The sequence below is a fragment of the Crinia signifera genome, chromosome 2, assembly GCF_055691185.1.
Source record: "Crinia signifera chromosome 2, ASM5569118v1, whole genome shotgun sequence".
Lineage (NCBI taxonomy): Eukaryota > Metazoa > Chordata > Amphibia > Anura > Myobatrachidae > Crinia > Crinia signifera.
Genome location: NC_139218.1, coordinates 53,022,945 through 53,036,543, shown reverse-complemented (window position 1 = coordinate 53,036,543; position 13,599 = coordinate 53,022,945). Strand labels below are relative to the sequence as shown.

The 13,599-nt window shown below is 42.0% G+C and overlaps 1 protein-coding gene across 2 annotated transcripts in view; it reads left to right on the top strand.

Moving 5' to 3' along the window:
* SMTNL2 (smoothelin like 2) overlaps positions 1-13,599 on the top strand; it is a 77,770-nt gene that overhangs the window by 55,637 nt on the left and 8,534 nt on the right. For both annotated transcript variants that reach the window (XM_083172110.1, XM_083172109.1), the window contains exons 6-8: positions 4,348-4,515; positions 7,640-7,757; positions 9,409-9,560. In XM_083172110.1, coding sequence (XP_083028236.1) covers positions 4,348-4,515; positions 7,640-7,757; positions 9,409-9,560 — 438 coding nt within the window. The remainder of the gene's footprint in view (positions 1-4,347; positions 4,516-7,639; positions 7,758-9,408; positions 9,561-13,599) is intronic.

Sequence of the window (13,599 nt, the reverse complement as noted above, 5' to 3'; positions counted from 1 at the left end):
CAAAAAATGGCGGAGTTCCCCTTATTAAAGAAACACCAGCGGGATCTCTGACCAGTTCTAGTTCCAAAAATGCAGGAGACAAAAAACATAGGGGCCCCCTTTATTTTTGAACCAGCACTGGGCTCCAACAGCCAGAAGGTTTATGCCACAGCCGGGGACACTTTTTATGCAAAACCCCCAGCCGTCACATCCCCCTCTGGATGGTCAGCTGTTCCCGGCACCCCTGGGCTGTCGGTGCTGGGCTGTCTTTTTTTTTTTTTTTTTTTTAAAGTCCCAGCAACCATCTCATCTCTCATTGCAAAATCTCTCATGCAGGGACTTGGAGAACCAGAATTCCCAGCATGCAGGGCATTAAAGGGCCCCCTGGGGTTTGTAGTCTCACTGCATGACCAATGTAAAAATAAAAACAGACACCCAGTATAATACAACTTTATTGTCATACATACATACATACACACACACACACACACACACACACACACACACACACACACACACATAATTACCTTTACTTCTATACACTTTGTTTTGACAGAACCATGCACAGATCTCACTGATAACAAGTATGCTTTTATTTACTACAGCGCAGTAGAAAAAATTACCGCTATTATCTGATTGGTTTGTTTCGATTACACCTACTTTATCGAAAATAGCCCTGTTGTGTTTTGTTTAAATTAAGCCCCAGTGTGACTGAGGTTTACAGACCCGGGGAGGGTTAAGTGTGACCATGTTGACGGGATGGGCCTCAAATGAAGTCATCAAACCAGAACTGGAAGCTGTTCTGTACACTCAGAAATCTAGAAGAGGTCTCTAGAATTCTTCTGGATGTTCTAGTAGAGTATTGTTTTTATATTTGCCTTCGTCGTCCTCTCTATGGAAAAATGAGTTACCGAGAGCTTAAATGATCATTTCTCCTTTCTAAGCATTATACACCAAAATCAGTAAAAGTGTGTAAGAAAATAACATCTGTAAGCTTCTGATCTGTTACCACAAGTGTGTGACACCTTCTCCGCACCCCGTCAGGCTGGTTTGCCGTCACAAAGGAAATGTTTCTTCCATCTCTCTTCGACTGTGAAGACCTCAGTCACATGAGAAAACCATAACGAAAAACTTTCAACAAAAATGTACAAAAATAATAAACTAGATGCCCGCCCTCAAACCAGCTCTTCTGGATATTCCAGAGATCACTATGGCGCCCAGTCTCAGTCCGCCACTGATTTTGCAGTGCAGAGAGTGACAAGAAGGGCTGATTGATGGCATGCCCTGGAGATGAGGACATGTCCCACTGAGAAGAAATTAATGTCTTTTTTACAGTGGCTTTGTTAAAAGGTTTGCACAAGCCATAAATTTCACGCACTGCTGATGGACAATACATCATTGTGACAGTAATTGGAACCCAAGACAAGACCTTTTTATGAGCTACATTGAAATATGCACATCTTCATTTTTGAAGGTACAGTACATAAGAATATGTTTGAGGTATATAAATAAATGAGATCATACAACAGAAATGCAGCACACACATACAGTAGTGATCAGGTTCATAGACTTGTTGCGTATTATGTTCTGTCATGCTTTGCAAATCTCAGTTTGTTCATGTTTTGTTAGCATATACATACAGAACATAAAATATATTATAATCTATCACATGTTTATTGGACATGCCAGCACAGGTTACTCTTAACAAAAAGGGCACAAACAATTGTACATTTCTATCCATATGCAGTAGAATAAACGTCTGGAGATGGGTATATGCCTGTACATAACTGCCTCTTTCTGTAGGTCTGTAGGAGACACCACTTACACTTTCCCTGGTGCAGAAGTGGCAGATGCTTACTGGTCTGCAGTTTCTAATCATTACGCAGTATACATTACTCAACCCGGAGGCGTAACTCTGGGAGGCAATGGAGTCATCTGCCGCTGGGCTCCTGCTCCCAAGGGGGCACCTCTCTTAAATGTTAATTGAAAGCGGTTTGTGCCATTTCTGTGGCTGACTCCCCCTCCTAACATCATTTTTGCAAGTGTCACACACTTTATTAGTACCCATGACCTGTCTTACTGTAGACAGACAACTTATGGGCCCCATACATCAGCAATCACAATTTATGGATTTCCAGATCCAGGGATTTTTTGGCCAGATAAATGGATTTTACAATCTATCTGACTTTGCCCACACATTACAGATTTATTTCAGTGATCGGCAGATTTTTCCATCTAAAGATTGCATCTTCATATCTGGAAATTGCCCAATCGATTGTCATTTCAGCTGTTCATAATGTAAATAGATGAAAAAGACGAATTGGGAACGCCCACACATATAAAAAAAATCTGCAGATTATACCAGATTATTAAACATGTTTAAAAACCTGATTAAGCAATCGATTGGCGATTTTGATTGGGATTGCCAAAAGGGGGAGCCCACACATCTAAAATTAATTGTGGCAATCATCTCCATATCTGAAAATTGTCACAATTAATTGCTGATGTATGGGGCCCTTTACTGGTTGAACTGTTTGGCGGGCACTAACATTTATCTTGCCTCCGGGCAACTGGAAAGAACTTACGCCACTGACTCAAACCGCATGTTTACCACACATTTGTCCTGTCATATTTTAGTAGTCCAGCTATGTGGCCATGTTATCCCTGGAAATTATATTCAAATGTTATCAACTGTCATGTAAACTATAAAGTGATTGATCAGTTTACTCACCTGTCAGTTGACTATGCTGACAAGGTCATAAGGTTGAATGCTGGACGGCCCACTTAATTACATCTTTCCTCGGAAGGCCCAAGAATAATATCTCTCTTAAAATGACCCTGAGCTTTGTGGTACACGTCTGCCTTTCCTTCTGTGAGGGAATTTATGCAATTAATCATGTGGAAAGTGAGTGACATTGTTTCACAAACCTTGCGTTAAGCAGATACTTCCAAGGGTCGATGTTCCGCCTTCCCTTTATTTGGATTGCACTGTTTAGTTTTCCTTTTCTGTTATTTCAAATAGGAAAGAATAGCTGTTAGGCTGTCACTTGTGCTGGCGCACACTTGTAATAATCACACATTTCCTAAGCTAAACATACTATGTAATGAGTGCAAAACACCAATTAAAGATATACGCTGTAAATTCCATTGTGACATAAAGTACTCTTAAGAAGATGTTTTGCTTCAAAATGACAATGCCAGTAAAGTAGTGATGCAAATGTAGGTGATCTGCAGCCCCAGAATCCTTTGCAAGCCTTTTATTGAGGTTTTGTTTATATATTAACTGGGGGTAGATGATTTAGAAAAAATGGAGTTTTTTTGTTCCTGCGGATTTGGGCCTTATTCCTGCTGTATCACTTATGAAATCTAACCCGCAGTTTTCAGATTATAAGGAAACTGTGCACATATTCTGCTCATGAGCAGAACGGGTCCTGCAATCGCATCTAAGAAATGAGTAAGATAACGCCTTATTGATAGGCAGTGGTGCAAGCAGCCGGTGTTTGAAAAAACTGGGGAGTTTCTCGGACGTGGTAAAGCCAAGGACTTCATTGCATATGCAGGTTCCTTGGCCTCGCAATGCCCCCTGAGTACTGTCAGACTTACCTATGCTTGAAAATTGCAATCTATGGTCACGATGTTCATCTACAACTGTGATCGCATTAAAGTTTTAGCAATTACAAATACAGGCAGGAGATGGCATGCACCTTCTCCTGCAATTGCATTGCTAAGGATCTCATATACTAAACCTGGGTTAGCCAACTCCAGTCCTCGAGAGCTACCAAAAACGTATGTTTTTCCTGATCTCTTCACAGAATCACAAGGGAAGTAATTAACTCCACCTGTGGATCTTTTAAAATGTGTCAGTCAGTAATGAGTGTACCTGTGAGGTGAGGTGGAAAACGTGAACTGTTGGTAGCTCTCGAGGACTGGATTTGGCTGCCACTGTACTAAACTTTTGCAAGCCACTTAGCATATATGATCCTTTTATCGTGCACAAAATGATTCTAATCAACACGCCTTTTTAAACATGGTGATAAAACTTAATGTTAACAGTAAGAATTCTGACCCAATTACAATGCTATAAATAACATTACAGATGTTGCATATTAACTACCCCCTCCTCCCTCCCCATTTTTTGAAAATCTTTTTAGCGGTTAGGGCAATGTTTGACAACATTTGGGCTGCTAATTCCTATCAAATTGATAAACTTCAATTCTTACTACTATTAACATTGTTTCAGCTCCTCAAGTCTGTATAGGGGACCGATGATTATTGTATACGTTCCTTTTTGTGTTTGCTGTTTAAAAGTTGTAATTCCAAGTACCATTGCTTAATGATGATATATTGATAAGTAGTGTTGTTTTTCAGCACAGACAGATATTTTGATGTTACTCCAAAATCCCAGTCCCCGCCGCCTGCTCTGAGTCGCCAAGCCGAGAAGAAACGCGAGTTAGTACGGTCACAGACACTTCCGAGATCCTCTGGCACACAAGTTCGGAAAGCTTTCTTTGAGAAATTTGAACAGGACAGTGGCAAGTAAGTGACCCATTTAATCAGAAACGTTTAGTAAAATAATGTATGCTTGATATTGCATTTGTAATATTTAATTTGTTCAATAATTACAGATTATAATAATAATAAATAAGATAGACCAGCAAATTATAAAAAAACAAAAACATTATTGGTCACTTGGGGTTCTATGTAATCATTAGTGGATCAGTGGATTTGTCACCTGATCACTGTGATACAAAATGCTGTTTCTGCAATTTATTAATCCAGGGCTTTTCTTGGAGCCCCAGAAAAATCTTCACTTCAGGCGAGTGTTCACCCCATTACAGCTACTTATCCCTGCCCACAGAGTCTCTCTGCCTTATACACATGTGATTTGATCCGGAGGGGAGCCAACAAAACCTCACTGGCTTTACCGGTTGCCTATTTCTGGGTATAGGTAACACAATCTCAAGATGCCATTATGGTCCCAGGCCGCCGACATCACAAATAGGGGCATGCCCGAACCGCCGCGTCACTAAAGGGAGTGGGCCCGGGCCACCACCGTCTTGCAGAGGGGCGGACCTGGCCCCGCCGAAGTCCCTGAGCTGCCGGGGAAGCCTAGCGCCGCCGAGATTGCGATGTCTGGGGCTTCCCCGGGCATACCTGCAAGACAGGCAGCAGGCTCTTTTAGCAGGGCGCATTTTACTCTTTAAAAATCGGGCAGGGTGCAGTGCCCCGCTAAAACAGCCTAGCGGGAACACTACTTATGTAGGGTACACACCAGAACGATTTGGCTGAAAGTGACCCAATTTAGATACAATCTCGAGCGATTGGTTGTAAATTGGGCATTTTATTGGGTCATTTCAGATCCAATTCCAATGCGATACGCGACCCCGCGGGCCGTCAAGTCATTTTTCAGATCCTACCTGCAGTAGGTAGGATCTGAAAACGACCATTCAAGTGGGTACGGGTCACGATCGGATCGGGTGCAGATCATGAGCGGGTAGAAAAGCTCCGCCAGATCCTGAGCGGGTCGTATGATTGTCTTACGACCTGCTCAAGATCTGCATCGTTGTGGTGTGTACAGGGCATTAGTAGTGAAAGTCTTCGCTTGTCTCTGCTTATAATTCCTCTTGTTAAATAGGGTGATGCAGAAAAGGAGTTATCTCTGCTTGATAAATAGCCCCTTTATTGTGCCGCTACTTCTATACATGCAGTAATAGACATATACAGCTAGTGTTCAAATAGACTGAAGAGTCCAAATCTTTCAGGGAGAGTGTTTGCATGTAACTAGTATATACACATGAGTAACTTTTATTATACTAATAAAGATGTTCCCTGTGATGCACAAAGTACCTCTTGGCAGTGGAATTCTAACTGCGCAAAGCTTGGGCTGTCTACTTATATCACACACAGGTATGGGAATATTGAAGGATGATTATCTCTTGGGTAAATATATACAGGTTATTAATCTTGTGTGTACATGCTTCGACTCCTTTTAGCTGCTTGTTTTTTATTCTTTTGGTTTGGTTTTTGCAGCTCTCCTCATTCTTTTGTAAAACAAAGACTGAAGGTCATTCATGGGAGCAAACTCTGGTCTCCCCCCCCCCCCCCCCCCATAGAGCTACATTATTTGTTGCATTATGTAGACCCCTACAGTGTGCATGTATCTGATTCCAGTAGTTGTGGAAGGCATACAGCTCTGTAACTTGACATGTACCATGGTTACACAAAGTGTTTCTACCTATATTGCTATGGCCCATGGTCAACGGTGTACTTAGTGGAACCTGTGTTTTACACCTTTAAAACCTCAGGTCTTCCCCGACAGCATTGAACAGGGATCTCAGCAGAACATGCCCGACTTTACAAGCAGTCGAGCACCTTCTGCAGAGAACGGCCGGGAATTGACGAGCTCCCGGCCACAGCTCGCCTTCTCGGCGCTCGGCAGGTGGGACATTGAATCCCACCTGCGGAATCATCGTCGAGCCGGCCGAGAATGGGACAGGGTCACTGCTGTCGGGCCAGCCCGGCAGTCATGACCCTACATTGAGTACCCCCCTTTTGTGTACAAAGTGAATTTGTCGAAATAGGTGTAGAAATTGCCAAGCAAACAGCAGAATGACCTCTAGTGTTGACCTTTATATAGGAAATATAATCTTTTTTACACAACTATTTTTTTATTTGATTTATATTACAAATGTGAGCGACGCTGGCATTTTTAGTGGATATTTTAAACATCTCTCTCAGATGTTGGAACTCAAAGGGTTAAATACAGGTTGTGCTATACCTAGTAAGAAAAATTCTGCCTGGCTTTTCTTCTAGATTATTGCCTGCGGACAAGGGAGTGTCACGTACTCCCATATGCTGTATAGTGCAGATCCCACCATCCCTGTTGGGTATTGCTGCAGTGTTTATTTTCTATAGAACTACTGATCTACATGTTATGTGAACCATCTGTAGTTTCAGACCTGTGGGTGGGCTGGGAATTCCTGGAATTATAAATTTTATGAACACTTGCATATGTTTGTATTACATTAAAGGCAGCGGCGGTGGGTTGCGGTAGAAGCCCATAGGCTTCTATGGGGCATCGCCAAATTTTTGTGGTGATGCCCCTCTTCCCCCCACCCCTCGCGGTTACCCGGCGGGGGATGCTTAGAGCATCCCAAAATGCGGTAAAAACCCTGATAACTGGGTTTTTACCGCATTTTTCGTTTAGAGAATCTCCCCCCCAAACCTGGGATATAATGAGGGCCTGTGTGGCGTGACTGCAGCAATGACGTATGCGGACACATCTGTACATCTACAAGTTATGACATTTTTACCTTTTTTTTTTTTTTTTTTTTTTTTTTTTTATTGTTTCGATTAATGGTAACATATTTTTTGCAAATGGGTTTTGTAGTCTTGCTCAGTGTGGGAAATGCAGTATAATGAAGAGCAATCAGTTAAAAGGTAAAACAAGGCGAAGTTGCTGCTTTCTATCCCAAAGCATTTGACAAATCCCTGATAATTACATTTCCCCAGCATGCTCCTTTTAATTGAAGTAATTGCGTTTATTTATCTGCATAAATGCTTTCTCGTTTCCTTTAAGTATCTCTTCTGATTAGATGAAGACAACTCCTGTTCTCTGTAAGCAGGATCTCTCTGATCATTAAACCTCTGTTGTTTGTAGAGCTAAGGGGGAATCCAAGGTGACGCTGAAAAGGTCTCAGAGTTTTGGCGTTTCCAGCGCCAGCAGCATTAAACAGATCCTCCTGGAATGGTGCCGATCCAAAACCATTGGCTACAAGGTAAGCGTAGTGCTCCTAGTCGTCTATCTGTGTCTACCGCAGTTGTTTGTCAGTGATTGTACACAGCTACGCAGAAAGAAACCAGAACAAATTATTTCTGTCTTATAATAATTGCACTGAATGTGAACAGACCCACTTTATTTTATCCCACTCTAATTGTTCTCCGACTTGGCAGACATGATAAGCCGGTATGTTCTGTTTCTTGCAGCTCACCGGTACTTGCCAGCAGGAGTGCGGCTGTAGCTGCAGTAGAGTAGTATGTAGTGTAGCGTTTATAATGTTGTAAGAAGCTACTTGTGTATCAGATCTGTGTGTAGTCTACAACTATGTGTGGGGAGTAGAGTTACACAGGACTAATTGGAATCTGTAGATAATTAGTAGAAGGAGACAGAAGTGTTTTCTACCTAGAGCTTGCGGAGTCTGTGAAATGCAGGGGAGTGGAGGCTATTTCAGGCTGTGTATCTAGGCAAACTCTAGTGTCTGAGAAGTGTTTCCCCTGACACCGTGTATACAGATGACACAAGTGAGGCTTTCTACCCACCCTGCGCGGCTCTCACTGTATTTGTGGGATACTTTTCAAAGTGACACTAAATAAGTTGTTTGAATGTATAGACCTTGTGATATTATTTGTGTATATGTAGATGTTCTAGTAGCAAGTCTGACATAAACATGCATTCAGATACTGAAGCCCCCTTAGTGAGCATTATAATGGGTCCCTGTTACATGTGGTTCCCCGATCTGTATAATTCAAGTCTTCATGCACTTCTCCCAAGTGACGGTTATGGATCATTGGGTAGAGGGCATGATGGTCGACAAGCAGTAGGTGGACACCATTAGGTTGATATGCATCTAGGTCGATAGGGTCATTAGGTCGACACAAGCATTAGGTCGACATGGGAAGGTTTACAGTCAAATGGTTAACATGGGGTTTTTCACAATTTTTGGTGGGGCTGAAATACCTGATGGTAGGTCATGAAATACCACCTGTTGGCACATATTGGCTCAAAAAAATGTGAAACCCCCATGTCGACCTAATGCTTGTAGACCTAGTGACCGTATCCCCAATTGACATGGTGTGATACTGTATAGGGACTATGTGGGATAAATGGACTTTTCAGGCTATGGGTTTCTACATCTGTAAATATGCCATGTCCCAGGACTGGCCGCTCATTTTAAAATGATTGCAATTGTTTGATGCATTGCTATTTATCATACAGCAAATGAATGTATGTTGCAGTGTGACAGCAAGGCAAGGTGATCAGTGATCCCTAAATGACTGTACTGCATCACAAGCTGCAGCACTGGGACAGGGGGTGATCCACAGTAGCGCTTTATACCTCGTATGACTGATCAGTCCTTTGTTCATCCTATATTACCATCAGGCATAGGGTTACTGCTGTTGGGTTTGGGTGGAGGAAGGCGTGCTAGCACATGACACAATGTCTTACAAATGGGACATTAATGCATATACCCTGATGTACATCATTACATTTCTGGGGTGTATGTCAGGTTCTGCCTCCGTATACAGCTATTGTCCTACTTTTCTATGTACACAACTGGTTTATAGCAGATCATCCCTGGAAGTGTTTTGAATGTGTATTTACTATAAGTCTGAGCGATTAATCTTTACTATTTTTTTGGGGTTATTTAGAAAATTGATCTACAGAACTTTTCATCCAGTTGGAGTGATGGAATGGCTTTCTGTGCCCTTGTCCATTCGTTCTTCCCTGAAGCTTTTGACTATGACGCTCTGGTGCCTTCAAACCACAAACAGAACTTTGAACAAGCTTTCTCCACAGCTGAGTGAGTACAGTCTCTCTATCCCATGTTAGGTGTCCATTATACTGACAGACGACCCCTTACCTGGAGTGACCGCATTCAGCAGACTCTGGGGTAGCGTTAACCAGACAGTCGGCAGAAATAGTGTTCTATTCACTGCAACTCCTGTGTCATCTTGGATGAGTAGTTGAAACTTTTATTTATTTTATTTACAACAAACTGGTGCTTTTGGAATGTGTTGGTAGCGCAAAAGTATTAGATGTTGCAGATTTTGAAAAATTCGCTTTAACTTGTACCAACAACTCCTAGTTCCCCCAACAGCTGTAGAGTGACATGTTACTTAAACCAAAGGAGTGAGTGGATATTTTGTTCTCTGTTGTCTTCCTATATTCATTCGGATTCGGGTATTCAATCCCGAATCCGACTGTCGGGACATTCCCAACAGTCGGATTCACGGCCGTATTTTTGGAAACGGACGCTAAATTGTCGGAATAGGCCAGGAGTTTGACAATTAGCGTCCAGCAATTCAGATTAGACAAATAAAAGCCAAATCTGAAAGCCTTCAATGCTGGGAACGGTAGCACTGAAAGCATCGAATAGGCGAGTGCCGCTATTTCTGCTGGCGGAAATAGAGGCACAGATTTAATATACCCCCCACCCCCATAATATTTTGTTTTAGGAAAATGTTCAGTGCACTCGGCTGTATATTTGACAGCCTATAGGGCTGATTCTGCGTCGGGTACAAAGTGTCTGTGTTTGCGTGAGGCTGTAGAAGCCGGATTTGCTAAGTTATGATAATGAGTTTCTATAGGATAAAGCAAGGAAACGTCTCCCAGTGTTTTTCTATCTACAGCCCTAAACATCAGCATTAATGTATGCAAAGCACATGCCCAATGCCTACAGTCTTGGTACAGGCTTCCCTTCTCCGTACCCACGGCTCACAATGGGGCAGATGTATTAAGCCTTAACATAAGATAAATTCAAGTGTTATAAGGAGAGATAAACGTCCAGCCAATCAGCTCCTTACTGACTTTTTTGAAACACAGCCTGTAACATGGCAGTTAGCAGGTGATTGGCTGGACGTTTATCTCTCCTTATCACACTTGCATTTATCTCTTGTTAAGGCTTAATACATCTGCCCCAATAGCACATACCTCTAGCTACATTCTCATGAAACCGCTAAAAGCAATTGCTTTGTCACCACAGATTTTCCACCCATTTCACAGAAATCCAGCAGATATATAGTATTAGACTATGAAAAAGAGCATAAATGTATTTTATATGCGAAAACGATTTGCGACTATACAATAGATCCGCACGATACTGAATCAGTGCATGCCGCCACTTATCCAGCCGCTGTTCTGAATGCTCAGCCTTTCATGTATTGGGGAGTTAAGTCCTGTTAAGAGGAACATGCTTTAAATTAAAAAAAATAATAATAATTGTGCTATAGGAAATAAGTTCTTTGTAGAGATTATTATTTAATTTCCCTGCTTTTCACAGTCAAAAGTAATTTAAAACTATTTTCCAGGATTTGATTTACTGTAACTATTACTTATTCTGTGTGTGAGTAACTTTTTTATTAATTGTCTGAATAGAACACAGTATAAAGGAGGTTTAGGCTATGAATGTTCCATCTAACTGAGGTTAGTATGGAAGCGGCAACTGGAGTAATCACATAGCTTCATTGCAGCCTACATGTACATGCTTGGGTTTAAATAGGTAGTAAATATTCTATGTAGCATGTTTGAGAACTAACAGCAAAAAGTTTCCATTGCCTGACACTTTTTTTTGTTTTTGACCAGTATTGTTTTCTTGTCTGCCCCTTAACGTTATGGGTATGGGTCATTGGGTCAAGCATTAGGTCGACGATGGGAAGTTTGACAATCAAAAGGTCGACATTAGCTTGTCACGTTTTTGTCCCAAATGTCAAAGTCGACACGCCATAGTGGATGGTATAGGCCATGAAATATTGCATGTTGGCTAAAAAAAAAAGTGAAACGCTCATGTTGGCCTTCCCATTGTTGACCTAATCCTTGTGTCGGCCTAGTGACCGTTTCCCAACATTCTACAGTGCTACATATATTTCTCTTTTCTCCTTATGATGGCCACAAGCATCCCCTTTGTATGGCCCAAGCCCCACCGTATCCCAGATCACCGTACACTTCAGTGGCTTGTATAGGTACCATGCTGGTAATTCAGGGATAGAGGTATAAAGCAGTGATAAGGGAGAAGAAGTGAGAAAGTGGAAATGTGGCCTGTGGCAGCTATTCAGCACTGAAGTAACACCTGTAATTTGCATAATATAACATTATGCAAAGCAGCTGATTGGTTGACATGGGCCACTTCTCCTCTGGCTCACTTCTCCTATCTTATCAATGTTTCATACATCTACCCCTCCATGCTCTTGTTGAACAGCTATCATGACCGCTTGCGCTATTGGTGCAGCTGAGAACTGACCGCCTACACAGACCTACACCTGTCATCTTTGACATTTCTGAACTTGCTTGACAAGTGTAACCTATTTTTTTTAAGAGAGTGCTAAAGTTCTGAATCGTATTTCATGTAAATATTAAGCTAGGACAACAAGACTGTTCCGGAACATTTTGCCATATTGAGCAAAGAAAAAAAGACCGGCCCACTGGAACGGCCGAAAATTCGAAAAACAAAATAAAGAGAAAACCAAACCTGGTGATCCCATCTCCTTTATAATTATACGTTTTCCCTTCTTGAACTAGACATGCGAATATAGCTCATCATTAGGGGGCCAATTCAGACCCGTTTGTTCGGGTCCGAATTTGGCCCCGTGTCCGATGGTGGGGGGGTTTGCGCATGTGCATGCTCCAGAGAGGGCGGGTGGGGATGGAACAGGGGAACGACCAACATTTTATGGGTGTCCCCATAAAAACACTGGGCGTTCCCCTGGGAAGTATGCGGGTCGATGCCCCTTTTTGGCGATCTGCGCTGGAAATGAAGTCATTTTAGACTTTTATTACGGAAGGGGAGAGAAATCATTCGTTGTTCTGCCACCATTGAATGAATTATCTCTCCTCTTTGGCCCCATGCGGGGGCCGCTGACCTGTTAGCTATGCTCAAGTATATGCAGCCTAGCGGACAGGTCTGAATCAGAACCTAAAGTCCATTTAGTCGGTTAGAAATGATTTAAACTTTTGTTTGCAGCCTGCAGTTACTTTCACCCCAGTCTGCTGCTTGTTATCTGAATTAGTAAAAGACATGTATGTCAGTACAGGCGAGCCCATGTTTAAGGAATACATATATAATTATAATTGCTGCAACTTCTCTTCAGTTTACAGAATGATCTTGGATGTGAATATTTATTATGTCTCTGTTGCGCATTAGTGACATTGCTATATACAGGATGATTTCTTTCCTGAATGCCTATTAGTAGATTTTATCACCGTGAAAGTATTCTGCAGCATTTGTAAAGGTATCTTCTAAAGCAAAAGAGCATTTTCTCACTTTTACAAAAAAAAACCTCAAGATTTTCCGTTTCATAAATAACTACAGGGCCTTCATCCCTCCCTTTCTTCTTCATCTGTCCTGGTGACGCAGCTCGTCCTTGTCCCGGTTCGCAACTGACCCTAGCCTTGACAGAGCAGAGGATATAATAAACACCATATTTTATAGAGCGTTCTGTAACTATGTACTGTATATCATTTCTGCAAACATCACCTATATGCATATCCTTGTGTCACCTCTTAGAATACCCAGCCAAAATATCCATTTACTCTGCTGAGGGCTTCATCGAGCAGATAGGATTTTCTAGTTCACAGATCAGGTCAACCCAATTGGCAGATGCAAATTACTTTTTCTTTAGACTATCTTACCTGCAAAATCCAGCTTTTTTTATGATGATCCAACATAACTCATCTTTGATCAGCAAATTGTATCACCCATCTTTGATCAGCTATCACCCATCTTTGATCAGCAAATTGTATCACCCATCTGGGGTCTGACTGATTGATCTATAGTCCCCTTCACACACGGCACAGCTGAGCTAGTCATGTAATGCCGGGAGAACAGAGAGGGCCGTATTCAGTGC